Source organism: Haliotis rubra, unplaced genomic scaffold (assembly GCF_003918875.1).
Source record: "Haliotis rubra isolate DU_JTF1 unplaced genomic scaffold, ASM391887v1 Scf2100, whole genome shotgun sequence".
NCBI classification, from domain to species: domain Eukaryota; kingdom Metazoa; phylum Mollusca; class Gastropoda; order Lepetellida; family Haliotidae; genus Haliotis; species Haliotis rubra.
The window spans coordinates 1-23,275 of NW_025766116.1; the positions used below are offsets into that span (position 1 = coordinate 1).

Below are 23,275 nucleotides of genomic sequence, written 5' to 3' on the forward strand. Positions count from 1 at the left end.
TGTGATCATATCCCATTTGCGTAGATCAGTATTTCATGATGTTGATCAGTGGATTGTCTGGTCCATTAATTATTTACAGACTGCCGCCATATTGCTGGAACCTTGCTGAATGCGGCGTTAAACAAACAAACAAACAAACAAAATGTTCATTTAGGATTCACTCCTGAAGTAAAATTGACTGACAAGGAAGTCATGTGTGTATGTTTATTATATTTCATATCTTTACAGGTTAATAAGCCCGGAAATGAAGAACTTTGGCCGGGGCTTGAACATCATCTCTGTCAGTGGTAAGATTATATGATGTGAATAATGCTTTGTCTTTACCCAGTAAACTATCAGAATGGCCAGCCACCATCTTGGTACACAATGTAAGTTAGCTTTGCTTGTATGGATATCATGATGTCATGTTTGAGGTGCCATTACATGCATGTCATGTCATCAGCATCTCATAATCCACCATTGTTTTGATTTCATGAAGATGGTAGATATTACCGAAGGATGTATCTGGAGCTTTTTGTTGTCATCTTCTGGAGACTTTCAGGAATTATTTTTGGGGTCTTACACATGTAGTGCACATAGTGCATTTCCCAAGCTGACTGCTGTACAGCAACAAATAACGCAACAGTATTTTCAACCTTATGAAAATTATGGATATGACTTTCTTGTTTGAAATAAACCATATTCATGATGTTGATTTAGTTAAAAAATCAGACATGGACAGCTCACTGCGAATAGCTGCAAAACTGTTGATGTGGCGTTAAGCAATATTCACACAGACATGGAAAGTGAAAGTTAACATACATGCTACCTTGTACGGTCTGAACTGAATTGTGTTTTGTATGTTTACATGGGACCTGCAGTGCAACTGTCCAAACTCATGTTGTATGTGTGGTATTTTGTGTCCGGTAAAGTCATGATGTCATGCATAGACCCAGCAAAGAACAATGTTTTTATATATGCTTTAGCTTTGTACATATTTTGTTATATTTTTCAGAGAAAACATTTGATGTGACAGATATTAAAACATTTGACACCTATGTGGAAGGTTAGTGTTACTTTCTTTCTTATGTGCAGTATTAAAAAAAAGGCCGCCTCCGTGGTGTAGTGGTTAAGCGCCCCGCCGAGAGGCGGAAGGTCGCGGGTTCGATCCCCGACCGCGTCATACCAAAAGACGTTAAAATATGGTACTTGTTGGTCCCTGCCTGGTGCTCGGCATTAATGGGTACAACAAGGACTGGTCGGCTCAGAGTCAGTATACTGTGTCTGAGTGGGGTATTCATGCTTCACTGCGGCATAGTATCTCATTGGGCTAGCACTATAAAACCAGCTTAAGTCTGGGCTAGTACAAGCAACCGCACATACACATACACACGCATGCACACCGTCTTATGAGCGAAATATTCTCAAGCACGACGCTAAACCCAATTTCACCTCAGCTCACCTATTAAAAAAAAAATGTTGAAAATAATTGTGGGAGCATTCATTAAGTGAATGTTTAACCATGTGGCTTGTAACTGTCATGTGGAATGAGGAGAATGATATAATTTAATCTTATACATTGTTTGAGAAGGTGGGGCAAAGCTGACAGATATTTAAGGTACGTTCTTGAACCTTTTTCAGATTCAGGGTTGATTAGATTCCTCAAGAAGATGCCAGCAGAGACAGTTGTCATCATGAGCAGTTACGATGAAGTCTCCTCAAGGTGAGTTGCCCTTGGGATGAGTCACAGTGGGTTGTCTTTTCAAGGTGTGTTGGTCCTTGGAAGTAAGTTGGTCCTTTTAACAGACAGACAGACAGACATTTTATTCCAATATCAAGGCTGTTGACCCTAAATACAACCTTGGATTAACTTTCACAATCCATGCATAAATACACAATTTAGAGTCCATGAATTATTCCATGCAAGAGTTGTCATGCATATGGATTTACCTGTGGTATGTACACTTATCACACGCCCATTTCATGTGTAAGGGCAATTCTAGGTTTATACACCTTATGTAAGAACTGACCAATATCATAGACAACACTACATTTATCTGATGCCATAATATTTATAAAAGACTGATGTGATACTGATGTTACATGTCTGAAAATATATGTGCTTGTTTTGGTTGCATATTGTTTACACACAAATAATACATGAATTTTGAACTTACCTTACCATAGGTCTTATGCATATTACCTCAAGCTCCACTTAAAAGAGATCAGACAGTCGTTGATTCATCATTCTCTAGAATGGCTGCCTTAAGTATCGATGAGTGTACAGGAACGGAAGTGACTTGATCTACCCTCCCGCGCAAGCGCGGTCTATCCAAAAATCACATTTTTCCTTATCCTGACTCATGCTCTTTTGCTTGTCCCCTTCCTCTTGCGAACATAGTGGAACACTTGTATCTCCTTAATTGAAGCTCCCTTCAATGTAAAATCACTAATTGGTACTCACCCACGAGTTACCTCCCCTGCCGTAAGCGCGGGAACAGGTGTCGCCACCCTCTGGCCTCCTTCTTCACTCTCTCCTTCTTCGCCCAGTGAGCAGGATGTGAGAGCGCCTGTGTCTCCTTACACACTATATCCTTTGGTTTTCTTAGTTAGTTACCTATTATAGTTTACTATAAAGGTATAGCTAGTATCCTTCAGTTATTTGCATTGATAATTAATCGTATTTCTACTGTTTATTCACGCGGAGTTCGCGGATTGTTCAGCTAGTTTTACATTGATGAAAAACTGTACTCATTTGTAGATTACGTTTTTCCGCTATGCGGATCCGCATGTGGTATGCCCTAGTTTGTACGCCTTGTGCGTTTGATTCACGCTGCAGTTACTGCATAAATTTAACCAATTCTGCCTTTGATAAATACCATCTTTGGCGCCTTGGAGACGGTTGCAGATAGGTCAATGAAACTAGGTGTAGACATGGCTCGATACGCCGGATTGCCCATCCAGTCAACTGCTGTCGAATTTATCCCTCCCGCCTGGTGTTCTGCTTGAGACCCCATCGAGAGGGACGTGCGGGATGCAGTCCGTCACCTCTAAGAAGTTTACCCGGCCTCCAGACATCCAGTCATCGTGAGACAAAGTCCAAGAGGGCCTCAACGCGTCTCTCAACGCGAGGCACTCAGGGCAGCGCCATCCTCCAAAGGGAAATTCTACGAAGTCATCGAGAACTCTCAGCGAGATCGCTCCAGCAGCAGAATTGGGCCTCTACAATGACCAGCCTATCATCAGGACATACATACAAGAAGCGACCAGTGACAGCGACAGTGGCGGGCCAGCAGAGATCACCATGCAGCCTGATGCCTCTACACTGATGTCAGACGCAGATCGCTGAGGGCCCCACCGCTAGCACAGCAGAGAGGGCACCATCTACTACGCCGCAGATCATCCCAAACGATCTTATGAAACAGATCATGATTATGATGGAAGGCCACTATAGACTGGAGAAGCAGCCATCCCAGGGTCCGAAGCCCGCTGAAGGCTCCAACGTGACAGCACCCCAGAGGCACCCATCTGTCAACGTAGCAGCCACGACAATGCAGCCTTCGCACAAGGAAGTCACAGACCACCTCGACGAAGGACCCGATGTACAGCCTTCGCTGGGCGGAAAATCATCACCTTCTTCTCGGGCGCCATACTCAGATACGGAATCTGATTATCAGACCACACGCAAGCCTTCGCGAAGGTCATATCATCGTTCCCCAGGACCGGACGCAAACGAAGCTTCGCGAAGGACACCTGAACCCAGATTGTCTTCATCTAAAAGATCATCAAGGGACTACACAAGAGCTTCGCGAAGCTACCATCAGTCCCCTCATAGGTCGCCAAGAAGGTCAACCTATCGATATAGATCACCAAGACGATCGCCTCGCCGATCACCACGTCGATCACCTCACAGGTCTGCACATCAGCCTACAACTAGATCTCCACAAGCGTCAAACGATATAGAGATAGAGCCACACAGCCCTACATCAGAAGAGCAACAACCTCTTATCTATGATGATGGAATGGAAGATGATGGAGGAATTATTTTCTCAGATGCAGAGATAAGATATTGGATGGTCAATAATCTAGATCTCTCATCACCTTCCAAGAGTGGCAATAAGCAAGCAGACTTATCTGATGAAAGAAGATGACGCAGATGCTATTACACTACCCCCAATCGACCCGACAAGGGCGGTACCTCAGAACCTAGATACAGCATTTAACAAAGCCACAAAGGTTCAGACGCCACATTCTGCCAAATTTCAGGCGCCAAGAAGTTCTCCACGATAATATGGACCCTTCTTCAAAGCGCAAGACATCGATGAGAACTATAAGCTGATCTCCCATGCCAAGAACAAGTACTACAAGATTGATGATCGGAAATTGGTTCAGATAGAAACCATGACGGTATGTATGTTCTTTGGTCTAAATAGATCTAGAACAATAAATGAGACACTTATCTCCAGATTTCGAACACCTAACCTCTGAAGATGACAGAATGATTTACTCGGCCCTACTGATGCAAAAGAAGGACCAGCAGTTTTTAACAGATCATCTGACGTCTGTCTCAGCAGCACTGACCTTAGCTCGTCGTCAAGGCCTCCTAGCTTCCTGCAACTGGGGTGAGAACTTTACAGCTCCACTATATACAGCCCCGTGGTCTTCCCCATCCATATTTTGACGGAGGAATAGACAGAGTCTCCAAAGAAGTCACCAAGGATTCTAGAGAAGTCCTGATGATTAAATCGATGGACACGCTAGCCAGTGTCATTCGACAGACTTCACAAAGATACTCAGGGAGATCTAAATTCACGGGCCTACAAAGAGCTAGAGACAGGAAGATTGCCAGTTCCAGGGGAAGAGATTCTTTTCACTAGCCCATATGGCAACTATAGAGGAGGGTCAGGAAGAGGCAGGACACCCAGAGGTTCCCGCAACTATAAACGCTGAAAGACAGGTTCGGGACGACTGGAGTCTTCCACCCCAGCCGCTCCAGTACAACCGCTCACAAGTGGGTGGACGCCTTCAACTACACTGGGAAAACTGGGGAATACTTCAAGACACCTATGTCTCCAACATTCTTCAACGCTGGATTTCAGATCCCACTACAGGCCAAGCCTCCACTAACAGTCAACCCTCACAAGTTCGAGGTACAGGCACAACAACTACTAAAGTTAAGAGAGGCGGTTACATTACTCCTAACCAAGCAGGCCATAGAAGTAATAGAGCAAGGAAACATCGAACCAGGTTTCTACTCCCCAGTTTTCCTAGTACCCAAGAAGAACTCCAAGGAGAAATACAGACTCATTTACAACATGAGCTTCTTCAACAAGACTTACTTAAGCAGACCACCCAGGTTCATTTTATGATACATCTACCGCAGCTACGCAGATGATTAAGCCCCATGGACTACATGGGCAGTATAGATCTACAAGATGCTTATCTGCACATCCCGATACATCCCGAATCCAGGAAATACCTTCGGTTTACGCTAGACGGGTTACATTACCAGTGGAAAGTACTCCCATTCGGAATAGCATCAGCCCCATGGTTATTCACGAGGATAACGAAACCGATTGTTACCTATCTACATCGTCAAGGGCTACGCAGTGCGTTCTTCCTCGACGACGGGATACAAGTAGATCAAGATCCACAGCATCTCAAACTACAGTTAAACTACATCATAAAGCTACTAACACAGCTGGGATGGTTAGTAAACTTACACAAGTCGGACCTAGTACCATCGCAAGATCTGCAATTCCTAGGCATCCTACAGATCATTCCACCAGCTCTACTTTCGCCGCTACCACTCCGACAATGGCAGAGCTTACTAGGTCTTCTAACATCAGCCCAAGACTTGACAGTCATAGGCAGATTACAGTTACGTCCATTACAGGTCTTCGTCAACACACATCTCGACGACCTACAACCATTCAGTCTACCGAAACATCTCAGACCTCATCTATTATGGTGGACAAAGAAATCGAATGTCTGCGAAGGGATTTGTTTAGCAGAGCAGGAATTCAAAACCCATCTATATGTAGACGCGTCGCTCCAAGGTTGGGGAGCTCATCTCACCAACCGGACGGCATCAGGGTTATGGACTCAGCTAGAAAGCAAACTCCACATAAACGCATTAGAGATGAAAGCTGTAATCAACGCCATAAGACATTGGAGCAACATTCTACAGAATGCGCACCTGATGATACATACCGACAACTCGACAGTGGCGTTTTATGTGAACAGACAAGGCTCAACGAGATCGCCGAACCTTTTGAATTTAACCTTTCAACTGTTCGAATTAATCCAAGATCTAAATCTACATGTCAAAGCATGCCACATTCCCGGAGCCAGGAATATACTAGCAGACGCACTCTCTCGGCCACATCTACCGTCGCCGACAGAATGGATGCTCAATACAGAGATATTTGCACAGATAATCAAGCAAATAGGAGCGCCGCTAGTAGATCTATTCGCCACAAGGTTCAACAATCAACTACCGACATTCGTGTCACCAGTGCCAGACCCACAAGCATGGGCAACGGACGCTCTAATCATCATGGGAAGGCCTCAATGCGTACGCGTTTCCGCCCCCAGCAATAATACCTCTAGTATTACAGAAAATCAACCAAACGCAGAGCCTACAACTCACTTTGGTCGCGCCCTATTGGCCGGCCAGAACGTGGTTTCCCGCCCTAATACAAGATATCGGTCAACCGGCACTAGAACTACCCAAGCGCGCAAACCTGTTAATACATCCTCACACCAAACAGGTGCACAGAAACCCAGAAGTATTCAAACTTCACGTATGGACTGTATTAAAATGTGTTTAAACAAGAGAGGATATTCTACCAGGGCGCAAAAGCGTCACGCTTGCCTTTACGATACTCAACGCGTGAACTTGTACGATGACAAGTGGCAAAGTTTCGAAAATTATGCAGCAAACAAGGGTTTTACAGCGAGAGATGCTACGCATCCTCAAGTGGCAGACTATTTGTGTTACTTACGGCAAAACAAACATTTAAAAGGCTCGACATTGTCAACATATCTTGCCACGCTTAGTTCTGTGATTTCTATGAGAACGGGTGTTAAATTAACAAGAACACCAGAGTTACTGGCCTTACTACGTGCTTTCCGATTGGAGGACCAAAAGCGGAAGTTCCACGCCCCAGCTTGGGATCTGAATGTAGTTTTACGACACCTCACAAGTGAGGATTATGAACCATTGGAATCGACAACTTTTGAATTTCTCTCACAGAAAACAGTTTTCCTGTTATCGCTAGCCACGGCAGCCAGAATATCTGAAATTCATGCTCTAGATTATGAGAGGATACAGTTTGATGACAATCAAAAGACAGCGCACCTGGGATTAAGATGGGATTTCATCGCCAAAAATCAACTACCAGGTCAACCAGACAGGTTATTTCACATCCCTGCGCTATCCTCAATTCTCGGATCTCAAGATACATTGGACTTATCTCTATGCCCAGTACGAGCTCTCATAATCTATTTGCGTCGTTCCAAAACAAGGCGAAGATCGCTCAGAAGATTGTTCATCCCGTTATCGCCTACAAATCAGACAGAAGTCTCTCAATTCACCACCATATCTATATGGATAAGAACTGTCATTTTACGCGCCTATAAGGCAGCAGGACTGGACCCTCCAACAGCATCAAATCCCCATGAAATCAGGGCATTGGCATCCACCCTCGCCCTTCACGGTAACTGTTCATTGAATACAATTATGGAAGGATGCTTTTGGAAATCTAACATGGTGTTTGCTAATCACTATCTCAGAGATATCACCACCGAGGACGTCTCTGGCATTCATCATTTCGGTCCTTTGGTCCTCGCTCAGCAATTGACAGTCCCTCGTAGGCGTTAATATTCACCCCCACGAGATTATTATATATATGATACATATATTCATTAGCTTATAACTCCATGGAGTTCTAGGGCTATGTACATATTTAGCTTAGGTTATTCAACCTTAAGCTCATACTGAGTTATATTCAGTGTACAGCTACGTTTAGAGTAGCAGTTTATATATATATTGATATATCAGTATATTAGTAAGGTAATACCCCACTTATAGTGTATATATCTATGGCTTATTATAAAGGAAATATCCTAAGTCTCAATGCCTTATGAAGTTCCCGCAGGGGTTATTACAATATCACTTACTTAAATCACTAATTATAATCCAAAGTATTCTGTTTACCCACCACCTCTCCGGTGGATTCTACAAGCAAAAGAGCATGAGTCAGGATAAGGAAAAATATGTAATTTTTTGAGTAAAATTGATATTTTATAACTTATCCTGACTCATGAGGTTAGCCCTCCCATCCTCCCCACATAACACTTTGGATTTCCCTGTAAATTCAAGTGTTGGGCTCGCAAAATCAGGAGAGAGTGAAGCATGAGGCCAGAGGGTGGCGACACCTGTTCCCGCGCTCACGGCAGGGGAGGTAACTCGTGGGTGAGTACCAATTAGTGATTTTACATTGAAGGGAGCTTCAATTAAGGAGATACAAGTGTTCCACTATGTTCGCAAGAGGAAGGGGACAAGCAAAAGAGCATGAGTCAGGATAAGTATAAAATATCAATTTTACTCAAAAAATTACATTTTTACTTCAAGCATACTGCGTGTCGGACGTTTTTGATTTTGCTAGTTTGCTACCTACTGATACTTTCAGATGTTAAAGTTCTTGTTTGTTCTTGGTATGTATGCTTTTTATATCCTATATTCTTCTCTGTGTGGGTGATGAACATGATTAACGTAAACTTCACTTACCTGGCTGCCTCGTGTCTCTCACTTCGGTGTGGGGTGTGTTCCCACGTCGCAAGTGTCACCCTGCTTGGCATGATTGGTGTAATGTATTCTCTTATGTCTCTTTCACCATAATGATCATGCTTGGTTTTGTGTATCTTGATATTATTGCCTAATTTGGCTTGTTTCACACTCTTCTGGGCTCAGTGGGGGCAGCCATCTTGGTTGTTTACTCTACTGTTCCGCCTGCTTGGGTTTTCCCATTCTTGCTGCAGGGGTGTTTCCATTTTCCCATTTGCACGCCATAATGACCACATTGCCCTACAGTTACCTTTAGTGTTGTTTCTCAGCTGTCATCTGACCGCCCGATGCCTGCTGCTTCTGGCCAACGGTATAATGCTACTACCGTGTCCTGGGAGGACGCTGAGGAGCGCTATTTTTCTCCCGATTATAACAAGAAGATGTTACAAGAGGAAGATGATGGGGGTACTTACCTCCCCATATCTGCTGTGTTTGACTGGATTGCCGACAGGCTGCCGGATTGTCCTTCTCTCTCTTCAGGCTCTGATGACCCGAGAGCTATTAGGTCTTCTCCCGACTTACTCCTCCCCGCCTCACCCGATGGTGGCCGATGCTGTGACCTCTTTGGATGCCGACTTTGCTAAACTGTCTCTCAATACTACTATTAAGGCTCCTAAGTTGCGCAAAGAGGACTACAACATACATAGTTTGGGATTTCGCTGATGGAGGCGCGGCTCATGATGAATCCCACAGTCTTCTTACCGAGTGCAGGGCTCTAAGATGTTGGCTATTGACGCAGAGCTCAAGAGGGTAGTGGTTAGAGCGTCCACCTGGAGAGCGGAAGGTCGCGGGTTCGATCCCCGACAGCATCATACCAAAAGACGTTAAAATATGGTACTTGTTGGTCCCTGTCTGGCACGCGGCATTAATGGGTACAGCAAGGACTGGTCGGCTCGGAGTCAGTTTAATGTGTCTGAGTGGGGTATTCATGCACTATAAAACCAGCTTCAGTCTGGGCTAGTACAAGCAGCTACACATACACACATCGTCATATGAGCGAAATATTCTCATGCATGACGTAAAACCCAATTTCACCTCACCTCACCTCCTTGAGCCTTGCTCTTGGCAGGAAGAGTTAAAAAAAAATGCTGTTGAGAGCCCTTTTCGCTTCTCGCTTCCTCTTTGATGACCGGATTCCGGAGGTTTATAAGGAGCACACTAATACTGAGGTGTCCCTGTCTACTTTCGAAACTCTTTCGTGGCAAGTCCTCTACGAGGGGTAGAGGGAAGCGCCGTTATGTCCCGAGAAGAGACTTTGTTCGTAGCGCCTTCGGCAGAGGATGTGGCTGTGGCAGGTCCGACCCCGATTTTCAGGACCGTCCCCGGCAGCCCCCTTCGACGCCCGGCAGGGGTAGGGGGAAGCGCCCTTACTCAGGTCGCTGAAGCTTGGACTTGGAACTCCCGCCCCCAGCTGTGCCGGTTTGTCCTACTCCAGTAGGCGGGAGACTGGGGATCTTCTGGCCCAATTGGACAGTCCTAGAAGATCCGTTTGTGACCAACATTCTCAAGACCGGATACAAGCTGCCAATCGCCGTGTCGCCGCCTCTGACTACAACGCCCCAGTAACGCATGTATGCTCCAGACCAACAGTTACTGCTAGCAGACAACATTCAGTCTTGTTAGACAAACAAGCTATAGAGACAGTGTTAGTTCCCAAACAGTCCCCGGGGTTCTACTCACCCATCTTACTTATTCCCAAGAAAGACTCGGTGAAAATGCGCATGATTCACAATATGCTAGTTTTCAACGACCTTTACCTTTCGGAGCCGCCTCACTTCCGAATGGTGTCCCTGGAACAACTACGTGCCAAGCTTGCGCCTAAGGTCTGGCTGGCCAGCCTCGACCTCCAGGATGCCTACCAGCATGTGCCCATTGACCATCGTCACAGGAAGTACCTGAGGTATATTTTCAACGGGTCCCACTACCAGTGGAAAGTGCTTCCGTTGGGAATTTCCATGGCCCCATGGCTTTTTACTCAGATTACCTCGCCGATCACCCGGTTCCTCCATCTCAGGGGCATCTGTTTCGACCCTTATATAGACAACAGTCTCATGAACCACCTCGACCCTCAGTTGCTTCGCAAACAGATGAACTTTGCCAATCGCCTCCTGGAGCAACTGGGGTGGATTATCAACACAGACAAGCCCCACCTGGAGCCGTCCCACGTTCATAGGAGGCTTGTTCCTGACTCACTGCTACCTTGTCAGGATTCCACAGGATCGCTTGAGGAAAATTGTCAGTTTCGCCAGCCGAGGTCTGTCCCAGCCGCTCACGCTCAGGGAGTGGCAGTCCCTCTTAGGTCTCCTTACCTCAGCCCAGTTCTTGATGCTCAGAGGTCGTCTGATGCTCCGGCCGTTACAGCGCTTCCTCTTGCCTTACATCCAGGCAGACAACCTGCAGTCGAGGTTCCTTCTGCCTCTGTATCTCCACGCTTACCTCCGCTGGTGGACTGTAGAGTCAAACGTCTGCGTAGGAGTCTCCTTGACAGAGTTTGTTCACGATCACGAACTTATCGTAGGCGCATCTCTTCAGGGTTGGGGTGCACACCTCAATGACCAGACCGCCTCGGGGCTCTGGTCCGACCCCGAGCTAAGCTGGCATATCAACAACTTGGAGGTCCAAGCAGTCATTCTAGCGGTTCGAAACTGGACGCCTCTGCAGCAGAACACCAGGCTCACGAGCAGCGTCGGACAATTCTACGGTTGTGTGGTTGATTCGCAACCAGGGAACGACCAGCTCCAAGCAGTTGTTGGAGCAGACCTTCCTGTTGCCCAGTCTCCTGGACAACAATGGCATCAGAGCCAGAGCCTGGCACATCCCAGGGTGCAAGAACGTCCTAGCAGAAGCTCTCTCAAGGCCAGGCAAGCCGTCGCCAACAGAGTGGATGCTACATCCAGAAGCTTTCAACCTTCTATGTCACAGTCACGGCCGCCCTCTGATCGACCTGTTTGCAACTCGGTTCAACAAACAGCTTCCGTTGTACGTGTCTCCGATTCCAGATCTGGCAGCATGGGCAGTCGACGCCATGTCCTTGTCGTGGGAGGGTCTGGACGCATATGCCTTTCCACCACCAGTTCTGCTGCCAGCAGTGATAGCAAAGATCAAGGAGACAGGGACAATTCATCTGCTTTTGGTCGCGCCTTGGTGGCCAACCAGAACCTGGTTCCCAGATCTGCGCCGCCTCGCCGAAAGAAGTCCGCAACAGTTACCAGAGTGCCCTCACCTGCTCAGGCATCCACACAGTCGACAGCTGCATCCCGATCCGACTCCATTTCATCTGTACGGTTGGATCATCTGCAAAAGACTGAAGGCCAAGGGCTTCTCCACAGGTATAGCCAAGGTTATTGCTCGTGCTCATCGAGTCTCCACAAGATCACTCTATGATGATGAGTGGACTTTGTGCACAGAAGTCCAAGGTCCCGTTGAAAGCTTCTCCTCAGTTCATAGCAGAGTTCCTTCTTTTCCTTCAGAAGTCCCGGCGTCTCAAGGGCAACAATATAGGAACTTATTTATCGGCTCTTAACTCTGTTTTGGTGGTCAAGTGCGACAAAAAGATTTCCAAGGTGCCGGAGCTCATCACCGTACTCAAAGCTTTCAAGCTGGAGGACCAGAAGGCAAAGTTTCATCCTCCTGCTTGGGACCTTAACATCGTTCTCCGGCATCTGAGAGGTCCGACTTATGAGCCCTTGGACACTACTTCATTCGAGAACCTCTCCAGAAAGACAGCTTTTCTCTTGGCCCTGGCCACGGTGGCTGTCGAATCCATATGCATAAGACCTATGGTAAGGTAAGTAAAAAAAAATTATTAAAATCTAAATATTTTAGATATTTAAATACTTACCTTACCATAGGGCGGTAACTCCCTCCCAGTGCTGGATGCTCCTCCCCTCTCTGGGCTCTTTGGACCTGGTCAGTAAAAGTGATTTTTGGATAGACCGCGCTTGCACGGGAGGGGAGATCACGTCACTTCCGTTCCTGTACACTCGTCGATACTCGAGGCAGCCATTCTAGGGAATGGCGAATCAACGACTGTCTGATCTCTTTTTAGCGGAGCTTGAGGTAAAATGCATAAGACCTATGGTAAGGTAAGTATTTAAATATCTAAAATATTTAGATTTTAATAATATTCATCTTCCACAAAAGATAATCCATCTTTAAGGCAAAAAGGGCAGAGTCGCTTTAAATATTCAGTACCATCGTAACGGCTTGTTTCTGCTGCTAGTCCATAATTACAACATCTAAATCTTGCGACAACAGACCTAATACAAATAGGAATATCTAATGATAGATACAATTCAACATTTAGTAATAATTTAAACTGCTTAATACTTTTATAGTATTTTGGTCCTCTTGAAGTAAGTTGGTGCTCTTGTGGTATGTTGGTCCTCAGAAGTAAGTTGGTCCTATTAAAGTAAGTTGATCATCTTGAAGTAAGTTGGTGTTCTTATAGTATGTTGATCCTCTTATGGTAAGTTGGTCTTCTTATAGAAAGATCGTCTTTTTGAAGTAAGTTTGTCCTCTTAGTAAGATGGTCTTCTTATAGAAAGTAAGTTGGTCATCTTGAGAAAGTTGGTCCTATTAAAGTTAGTTGGTCCTCAGGAAGTAAGTTGGTGCTCTTACACTAAGTTACAGTAAGTTGGTCCTATTGAAGTATGTTGGTCTTCTTATAGAAGGATGGTCATCTTGAAGTGAGTTGGTCCTCTTGGAGTGAGTTGGTCCTCTTGGAGTGAGTTGGTCCTCTTGAAGTGAGTTGGTCCTCTTGGAGTGAGTTGGTCCTCTAGAAGTGAGTTGGTCCTCTTGGAGTGATTAGTCTTTTGAGGTCATTAGACATTATCGATCATGTTGAAATAGCAGTCTGTCAGAGTGTGTAGTGTTACAATGTCCCAGTTAGACATTTTGTTTTTTTGCAGCTTGAAGGAAGATGGGAAAAGATGGCTAAAATATTTTGGGAGTTCTGGAGCTGACAACTTGCAGTTCCGTGATGGCTTCCTAATGATTGGCCAGAAGGGGCTGAAGGAGGGCCATGCCATTGAATATGTGAGTTGGTGTACACTGATCTGTTGGATTTCTGGCTGGTACCTGTCAACAGGCTTGCCAGAAATCCATTATCGTGGGTTGGAATCTTGGTTCGCCCGAATTCGAGGCCTGTCAGCTTCATATCCATGCTGGTGGGTTTCAGCAGAGTGGTACAGGCGGTGGGGTAGCCTAGTGGTTAAATCGTTCGCTTATCACGCCGAAGACACAGGTTCAATTCACCACATGATTACAATGTGTGAAGCCCATTTCTGGCGTCCCCCGGGGCGGTGGGGTAGCCTAATGGTTAAAGCATTGGGTCGTCACTCCGAAGACCCGGGTTCGAATCCCCACATGGGCACAATGTGTGAAGCCCATTTCTAGTGTCCCCGGTCGTGATGTTGCTGGAATATTGCTAAAAGCGGCGTAAAACCAAACTCAGTCAGTCAGTCAGTCTGGCGTCCCCCGCATGATATTGCTGGAATATTGCTAAAAGCGGCGTAAAACTGAACTCACTCACTCGGTCAACAGAGTGGTAAATGTCTGAGACGTCATCCTCCTCTCACTCATTAAGCTAACACACGGTGATATAACTGGAATACTGTTTTAAGCTGCATTAAGCCCCCTTACTCAATAACACCTGTCCACCAAGTTTCTCCAACATGGCATGTCAAAAGCCCAGCTCTCTGTTATCACTATAGAGTGTATATGAAAGGCGGAATATCCCTTGCAGGTTGTGAAGAGAAAGAACAATCAAGACTTCTCAGATGTCATGGAGAAAGCAGGTTGTTTTTCTCTGCCAAGTAAGTAAACACCTTCATATGTTTATGTTAAACCTCTTCAGTTCTGTTCTGTTCTACTCAAGTGCTGGTACACAGTTCCTATGTCACTGAAAGGGCGTCGGGGTAGCTTAGTGGTTAAAGTGTGTGCTCGTAATTCCGTTAAAACTAAAACTCACTATGTCACTGAAAACCTTCCACTCATTAGCTGTATTCAGAATACAGGAAGGTCTTTGAAATTTGATCCTATAGTGTTTGAATCTTGGGAACCTTAAATCTTTACCTTTTAACATCAGGACGATGAAAAGGACCCCTTGATTGCCAGGCCTAATTTCTTATACTGATTGCCTGTAAAGATCCAGGTTAGAATTGGTGTTCAGCAGTCCATGCTTGTCGTAAAAGGCGACTAACGGGATCGGGTGGTCAGGCCTGCTTATGTTGTTGACACATGTCATTGTGTCAAAGTTGTGTAGGTCGATGATCATGCTTTTGACCACTGGATTGTCTTGATTAATTTCATACTGTTGCTATTTAGCTGTAATATTGCTGGAATATTGCTAAAATGTGTAACATGTCATATTTGGAACTACACCTCTTTCTAATCCCAGATGGAACCCTAGAATCTGAACTTTACTGTGAATATGTTATCCTAAACGTAACATGTGTTACTTTTGACCACTTTCTAAATGGCATTGTGTATTTATTACACCGATGTGACTGAAGCACTGTGTGTGTGATACCTGGTGGTTGCAGTGGGGCCTAAGCGAGACCTACAGCAGCTGTTGCCACAGGTGATTCACCAGAAGGAGATGCAGCTGGGTCCGTCCGTCGCCAACTGTGGGGTGCCGGAGTCCTGCGGACCACACTCCTTCCCTGTCAGCGTCTTCTCGGGGGAGGGAAACAAGATTCAGCCAGAGATCTGCATCAGTGGCCATCTGTGAGTGTCAAGTCAGTAGAAGACAACCCTCGCTTATAACAGACTGGAACTGAACTGTGTTAGATGTCACTGTCTGAGCAATTTGTTCTCAAAGTCTTTGAATGATTCTTTGATCAGCATTCTCGAAGTTGGTGAACAAAAATGAAACATGCTACTTTATGGATGACAACTTCTTGTTTATTGCATAGAGCAATGTTTGGCTGTAAATTCTTTCACCATTATTACGTTAAAAGTGACTACAACGAAATGATGAGAAGTATATAAGCACAGTGTGTTTGTTGTTCTTAGTCCCCAATTGGCCTCTCCCAATTATGTACCAGTTGTTATTCCATTACATGTTGTTAATGTCAATCTGCTGTTTGTCAAAACATACTATATACATTTATACTTCTCATCATTCACTAATCAGCAGGCGAGCACAAAGTTCTTGATATATCTGTTCATTCCAAGCACATGCTTATGTCATGTCTCATACAGATCTTGTTTTACTCCACCCGTGAAGGTCCGGTTTAGAATATTTGTAAAACTAAACTCACTCACTCACTCACTCACTGTTTATAATGTATGGCTACTGGGGGTGATGATGATTTTTATGGAGAAGCATGTGCAATGTGAATGCCACCCGCTAAAATTTATGTTCGGAGTAAGTGACCCCACTGCATGTCATGTACAAAAATCAATGGACCCCCCCCTCCCATAATTTTTCAATATTTTTATGTACAAAATTGATGACCCCCACCTAGTACATGTGTACAAAATTGATGACCCCCCTTCCCTACCTCCCAAGAACTAAATGGGTGACAATACACACACACACACACACACACACACACACACACACACACACACACACACACACACACACACACACACACACACACACACACACACACACACACACACACACACACACACACACACACACACACACACACACACACAATTCATCATCACCCCCCTAGCCTTAATAAGGACTGTTACTTCTGCAGGATGATGACAGAGAATCTCAACAATGGAGGCCGGGGGTTTAACGTCATCGTTGTTGACCCAGACACTGGTGTTCCTAAGATGATGTCACGAGTGGACACCTACACGTATGGTAAGAATTTTCTGTGGTTTCCATGGTTACAGGGTGAAGAGGGTCGCACTCAGATTGACCTAGATGCTTGTGGAATAGGATGTCTCATTTGTCATGATATATTTGCTGGAAGTCACAATACAGTTAAAAGGACTGTATGTGAATGACTGTGGAGCACAGCGGTGTAGTGGTTAGCATGCTGGCCTCTCATGCCAAAGGCCCGGGTTCGAATCCCGGTGGAGACACCAAAATTTGTGACCTGGGTCTCAGGCTGTGTTGTGTCCTTGGGCAAGGCACTTCGTCTACATTGCACTCAGTCCACCCAGCTGTTCAAATGGGTACCTGAGAAGCGGATGTACGGACCTATACGGTCGCGCGAAGCGTTTATTAGCAGCTTTGAAAGTACAATTCCGTCAGGGTAATAATGTAACACCAGAGAGAAGCATCGTGCTGGATTCTAGGAGCCAAAATTAGCCTCATTATTATTATTATTAATGACTCAGGATTGAAATGAAATGGAATCATTCCAGTAATTTGAATCTAGGCCCCTTGAACTTTTCAGAGGTGACAAGGTGAATTCATGCTGCTTATAAATCACATTGCAGAAAACATGATTTTGACCCTGCCCTCCATGCCTGCCTTTGATGATACTTGTTCTGCTCCTCTTCCTTTAACATCCTCCGTGGTGTAGTGGTTAGAGCATTCGTCCCCTGAAGGTGGAAGGTGGGGGTTTCGATCCCCGACCGCGTCATACCAAAAGACGTTAAAATATGGTACTAGTTAGTCCCTGCTTGGCGCTCGGCATTAATGGGTACAACAAGGACTGGTCGGCTCGGAGTCAGTATAATGTGTCTGAGTGGGGTATTCATGCTTAGCTGCGGCATGGTATCTTAGTGAGATAGCACTATAAACCAGCTTAAGTCTGGGCTAGTACAAGCAGCTGCACATACACACGCATGCAAGTGTGATGTTAAACCCCATTTCACCTGACCTCACCTCCTCTTCCTTTTACAGACAGCACGGACTTGGAGATACTACTGGAATCACTGGCAGACAGGGATATCATCATCTCCCTTGTTGCAGACGACGGCGCCAAGAAGTAATAATCTTTACAAACCATCTATTGTACTGAATATTTTTATGATATGTAATCATATTAAGTGAAATCTTGCTTAGCGATTTTTAACCCGAGTCAATCACTCACTCACTGTCTCATATGATATTCTTGGTCAAAAAAGGCTCCCACATCACTTGTCTCCCCAAGGCAGGAAAGACCCTTGCCTATCATGGTTGTTTTATACAGGAGAGAAGTTTACAGGTAGCCATGGACTGTTACTGATGGCATCATACATCAGAAACTGTTTTTTATTGTGTTTTTTTGTTGCTTGTTTAACGCCGCACTCAGCAATATTCCAGCTATATGGCAGCGGTCTGTAAATAATTGTGTCAGTTAATCCAGTGGTCAACCGCATAAGCATTAATCTACACAGCTGGAATACGATGACATGTGTCAACCAAGTCAGCGAGCCTGACCACCCGATCCCGATAGTCGCTTCTTATGACAAGCATGGTTTACTGAAGATCAATTCTGACCCGGATCTTCAAGGGTCCATCAGGAACTCACTGATTCTCCTTGTTGCAGACTGGGTTATATGGCCAGGGAGTTGCTGAACCAGATGGGGAGCGGACTCATCCAGAACCTCCGCTTCAGAGATGTCTGGTACTTTGTGGGACAGAAGGGCATTGAGGGATTCACCCAGCTGGAGCAGGTGAGCACCCAGACACTTGTAGCAGTCTGTTTTTCAGCATCACACTCTCTGCATACTCTCAGTCATTGGAAGGATTTGGTCTCTTTATGTTATTGTTTGTTTGTTGTTTAACACCGGACGCAGCAATATCCCAGCTATATGGTGGCAGTCTGTAAATAATCGAGTCTGGACCAGACAATCCAGTGATCAACATCATGAGCATCGATCTACACTGTTGGGATACGATGACATGTGTCAACCAAGTCAGCAAGCCTGACCACCCGATCGCGTTAGTTGCTTCTTACGACAAGCATGGGTTATTGAAGTCTAATTCTAACCCGGATCTTCACGGGTCAATATTGTAGAAACATCGCTAAATGGGACATAAAACAAATTTGAACTATATTCCAGGTTGCTGTTCCAGTGTGAGTATGTGTTCATAGGTTTCTGATGATGAGTATTAACTCTGAAGTGGGCAATGGTCAGTTTGTTTTCAATGTTATCTGCTATTTTTATCGCCACTGCATGTAATGCGGGGGGATATAGTCGACGCCTCATCCGTCTGTCTGTCCGTTTTCATTTTGTTTCCGGAGCATAACTCGAAAACCGTTCAATATCTTTCTTCAAGACTTGGTAGACATATCAACCATAAGCTAAAGTGGTGCCTTGTGCTATTTACAGATATTTGGCATTTTTATTTTTCTTGGTTTCCATGGAAACGAGTTGAACTTAATCTCAAAAGAGAGGGGTGGACTTCGTTTCCGGAGCACAACTCGAAAACTTCTAATATCTTTCAGCAAAACTTGGCAGAGATGTGAGGCAGATCCCAAAGTAGTGCTTTTTGCTTTTTGCAGGTTTTTGTCATTTTTATTTTTCTTGGTTTCCATGGAAATGATTTGGACTTAGCCTCAAAAGGGAGGGGTGGGTTTCGTTTCTGGATCACAACTCGAAAACCGTTCAAATTTTTCCTTATCTTGACTCATGCTTAATTGCTTGTCTTCTTCTTCTTGCGAACTATAGTGGAAAAACTTGAATCCCCTTTTGAAGCTCCCTTAAAAAAAGTGGACGTAAAATCACTCACCCCAGTTGCCTCCCTTGCATCCATCTTTTGGCGCGAAAAAGGTCACATGATCGGCCATGCTTTTCACTCTCTCCTTCTTCGCCCTAGTGGACGGTTGTGAGAGCGCCTGGGTCCCCTATACGGCATATATCCATTGAATTTTAGGCTTTTATACTAAATTAGGCTGTATAAGGGCTTTATCAAGGATTTACCAACAATATGGTTTGAAATTTATTCTAAATTTGTCCGTTTTTTCACGTTGTTGACAACATGTCTCAACTTGTTTACATTTTATGAAGACTTGCATTTCTTGCAGGTTTCGATTCTCAGCTGCTGATCCGCATTTACTATGTCCTAACTGCACTTCTATATGTTCTTCCAGCCTCCGCTGTAAACTTTGTCAGCATTTATCTCAAATTGAATTTTGTAATTATTTATATTCTGTTCATAGACGTGCCAAGGACAAATTGAGACGGCAGTTACTAGTCATGTCTCAACAGGGTGAATGCGTTAATAACCGTAGGTTGTTGTCTGTCGAGGTACATCATTCCAGTGTGCTGCCGGTGACGTCTGCAGAGCAGAGAATTGAGGGTTCCGGCCTTAGGAAAAGATCGTCTTCGACTCAACAATCCTCGTCGCAGTCTAAGAAGACCAGGATGCCGTCTGCTGCGAAGACTAAGCCGTCTTCAGACAAGTCTACAGTCAAGTCGTCAGTGGGGGCAGCGAAGAAGTCGAGGTCCTTCTCCGCAGATATCAACCCATCGGACGAAGCAGACGTTTACGATGAGCCGCCGATCCTCATCCCTGAAGTACCGTCGAGAAAGAAGACGAGGTCTTCTTCTACACTGATGTCTGCAACTATATCAACGCAGTCAGATGGCCTATCTGCGCAGACTGCAACTACCAGAGAGGACAGGCAGTCCTTAGATGACACCTCAACACTGTCAGATGCGGCGTCATCTGTACAACAACAGCAGTTATCAGCGCAGACCTTCAACCCGGGCATCCTTATGCAGCAGTTTACCCAGCAGATGATGGACCTGATGGAACGTAGGTTCGCTCAGGAGAAGACTGCAGAGAAGCAGACGAGTCTGCAAAGAGGACGAACATCGTCTACACCTCAGCGGGATGGAGGACGCAACCTGCGTGAAGAAATCGTTCGTGAAGGGAACGCCCAGGATGACAACAACGGCCGTGACAAATCTCGCGAAGGCATTCGCAGAAGGACCACTGGTGAAGACACTCTTGGAAACAACAACCGAGACAACACCTGTGAAGGCATTCGCGAAGGAAACAACAATTATAAAAGAACTCCTGCTACAGATGAGGAGCATTCGCGAAGGCATCGCAGATCATCTTTATCCTCGGACTCAGACAATTACCAGAGGTCTACGCGTACACCACGCAGAAGAGTTTATATGCCTTCACAGGTCACCGTCGCACAGATCCTCGGCAAGATCTTCATGGTCGTCACCACGCAGATACAGATCACCTAGTACATCTCCAATTAGGCATTCACGAGTGCCTGCGCGCAGGCTTACACATAGATCTCCACATAGAGATCAGGACCAACAACAACGATTTTCGGAACGAGACACATCGAAAACCGGAAGATGATGGAGGAGTCATCTTCTCCGATACAGAGATCAAATCATGGATGGCTAATGGTCTGGAGCTTGCATCGCCATCTAAAGAGAATAATGAAGCCTACACGTACATGATGTCTAACGGCGATTTTGACATGCTAACGCTGCCACCCATAGATCCGGTACTGGACGTCCCAGACAACCTCAGCTCAGCCTTTAAGAAGGCAACGAAGTATCACAGTCAAAGCATTCCACCGTTTAATGCTTAGATATTTTCACTACATCATATGGAACCATTCATGAAGGCAACCCGTAACTTGTATGATGACAAGTGGCAAGGTTTTGAGAAAAAACGCTTGGAATAAAGGCTTCACTGCAATGGAAGCATCACATCCTCAAGTGGTGGAAAACCTTTGTCATCTTAGACAGACAAAACGAATGAAGGGATCTACACTCTCTACATACCTAGCGGCCTTGAGCTCAGTTATCACGATGAAAATGGGTATAAAACTGACCAAAGTACCAGAGATACTGGCACTACTACGCTCATTCAAGTTGGAAGACCAACAAAGAAAATTCAAGGCACCCGCTTGGGATCTCAATGTGGTTCTACAACATCTTACCAGTGAAGATTTCGAACCGCTAGAAAGGACATCATATGAGAAATTAACTCATAAAACACTGTTCCTCGTAGCCTTAGCTACAGCGGCAAGGATGTCAGAAATTCAGGCTCTAGACTTTGAGATTTGACACGCCATCGTGATACAGTGCATCTGGGTCTAAGATGGGATTTTATAGCAAAGAATCAACTGCCCGGTCAATCAGACAGACAATTCCATATCCCAGCACTTTCATCGATATTAGGACCACAGGATACGCAAGATCGATCCTTATGTCCAGTCAGAGCATTGAAAATATATCTACAGAGATCTTAATTGAGGGGAGACGAAAATTCAAGCGCCTTTTCATCCCTGTATCTACGGAGACACCTACAGAAGTCTCACGTACAACTATATCAATATGGATGAGAGCCGCCATATTGAGAGCCTATAAAGCAGCAGCACTTGATCCTCCACGAGCCTCCAATCCTCATGAAGTCAGAGCACTGGCATCCACGCTAGCTCTGCACGGAAACTGCTACATATCAACAATAATGGAGGTCTGCTTTTGGAGATCGGAGACGGTATTTGCCAATCACTACCTCAGAGACATGGCTACAGAGGACGTCTCCGGCAGACCCTGTACTTGTAAGGACTTACTTGTACATAAGAAGGATCGCTTCTCCACTTGATGCAAGCATCAAGAGATGGAGTTGTATAAATCCACACATAATGTCAGGAGAAGATTTCCAGGATAAATCTGACAAGTTGTGGTCCCCCCACTCATCAGAGGAAGCTGGAAGAAAGGACAAATGCCATTAGAAGTTCCCAAGGGGGTATAAGGACGTAAATCAGCAGAGAATCCAGAGTGGCTTGACCCACCACCGTTTCCGTCGGATTCTACAAGCAATTAAGCATGAGTCAGGATAAGGAAAAATATGTAATTTTCTGACTAAAATTGATATTTTATACTTATCCTGACTCATGAGGTTAGCCCTCCCAACCTCCCCTCATGGCACTCTGGATTTCCCTGCAAATCCAAGTGTCGGGCTCGAATTAACGGAGAGAGTAACAAGCATGGCCGATCATGTGACCTTTTTCTCGCCAAAAGATGGATGCAAGGGAGGCAACTGGGGTGAGTGATTTTACGTCCACTTTTTTGAAGGGAGCTACAAAAGGGGATTCAAGTGTTCCACTATAGTTCGCAAGAAGAAGAAGACAAGCAATTAAGCATGAGTCAAGATAAGTATAAAATATCAATTTTAGTCAGAAAATTACATTATCTTTCTACAAGACTTGACAGATATATCAAACAGATCTTGAATTATTGACTTTTGCTGTTTGCAGATTTTTGCCATTTTTATTTTTCATGGTTTCCATGGAAACGATTTGGACTTAGTCTCAAAAGGGAGGGGTGGGTTTCGTTTCTGGATCACAACTCGAAAACCGTTCAATATATTTCTACAAGACTTGACAGATATATCAAACAGATCTTGAATTATTGACTTTTACTATTTGCAGATTTTTTACATTTATATTTTTCATGATTTCCATTGAAGCGATTTGGACCTAGTCCCCAAAAAATCAAGTTGGACTTTTAGTAATTGTCAGTTGATTTGTTCTTTCAAATTTATGGGGGCCAGGG

General features: G+C 45.0%; 1 protein-coding gene across 1 annotated transcript in view; it reads left to right on the top strand.

The window, feature by feature from the left end:
- The first annotated feature begins 234 nt into the window (after positions 1–234).
- The window catches only part of LOC124276657 (protein O-linked-mannose beta-1,2-N-acetylglucosaminyltransferase 1-like), a 40,626-nt gene continuing 17,585 nt past the window's right edge, over positions 235–23,275 (top strand). The window contains exons 1-9 of the mRNA XM_046712304.1: positions 235–287; positions 995–1,045; positions 1,621–1,702; positions 13,741–13,867; positions 14,577–14,646; positions 15,376–15,559; positions 16,549–16,658; positions 17,652–17,736; positions 18,280–18,406. Of these exons, the coding sequence (XP_046568260.1) occupies positions 245–287; positions 995–1,045; positions 1,621–1,702; positions 13,741–13,867; positions 14,577–14,646; positions 15,376–15,559; positions 16,549–16,658; positions 17,652–17,736; positions 18,280–18,406 (879 nt within the window). The 5' untranslated portion in view covers positions 235–244. The remainder of the gene's footprint in view (positions 288–994; positions 1,046–1,620; positions 1,703–13,740; positions 13,868–14,576; positions 14,647–15,375; positions 15,560–16,548; positions 16,659–17,651; positions 17,737–18,279; positions 18,407–23,275) is intronic.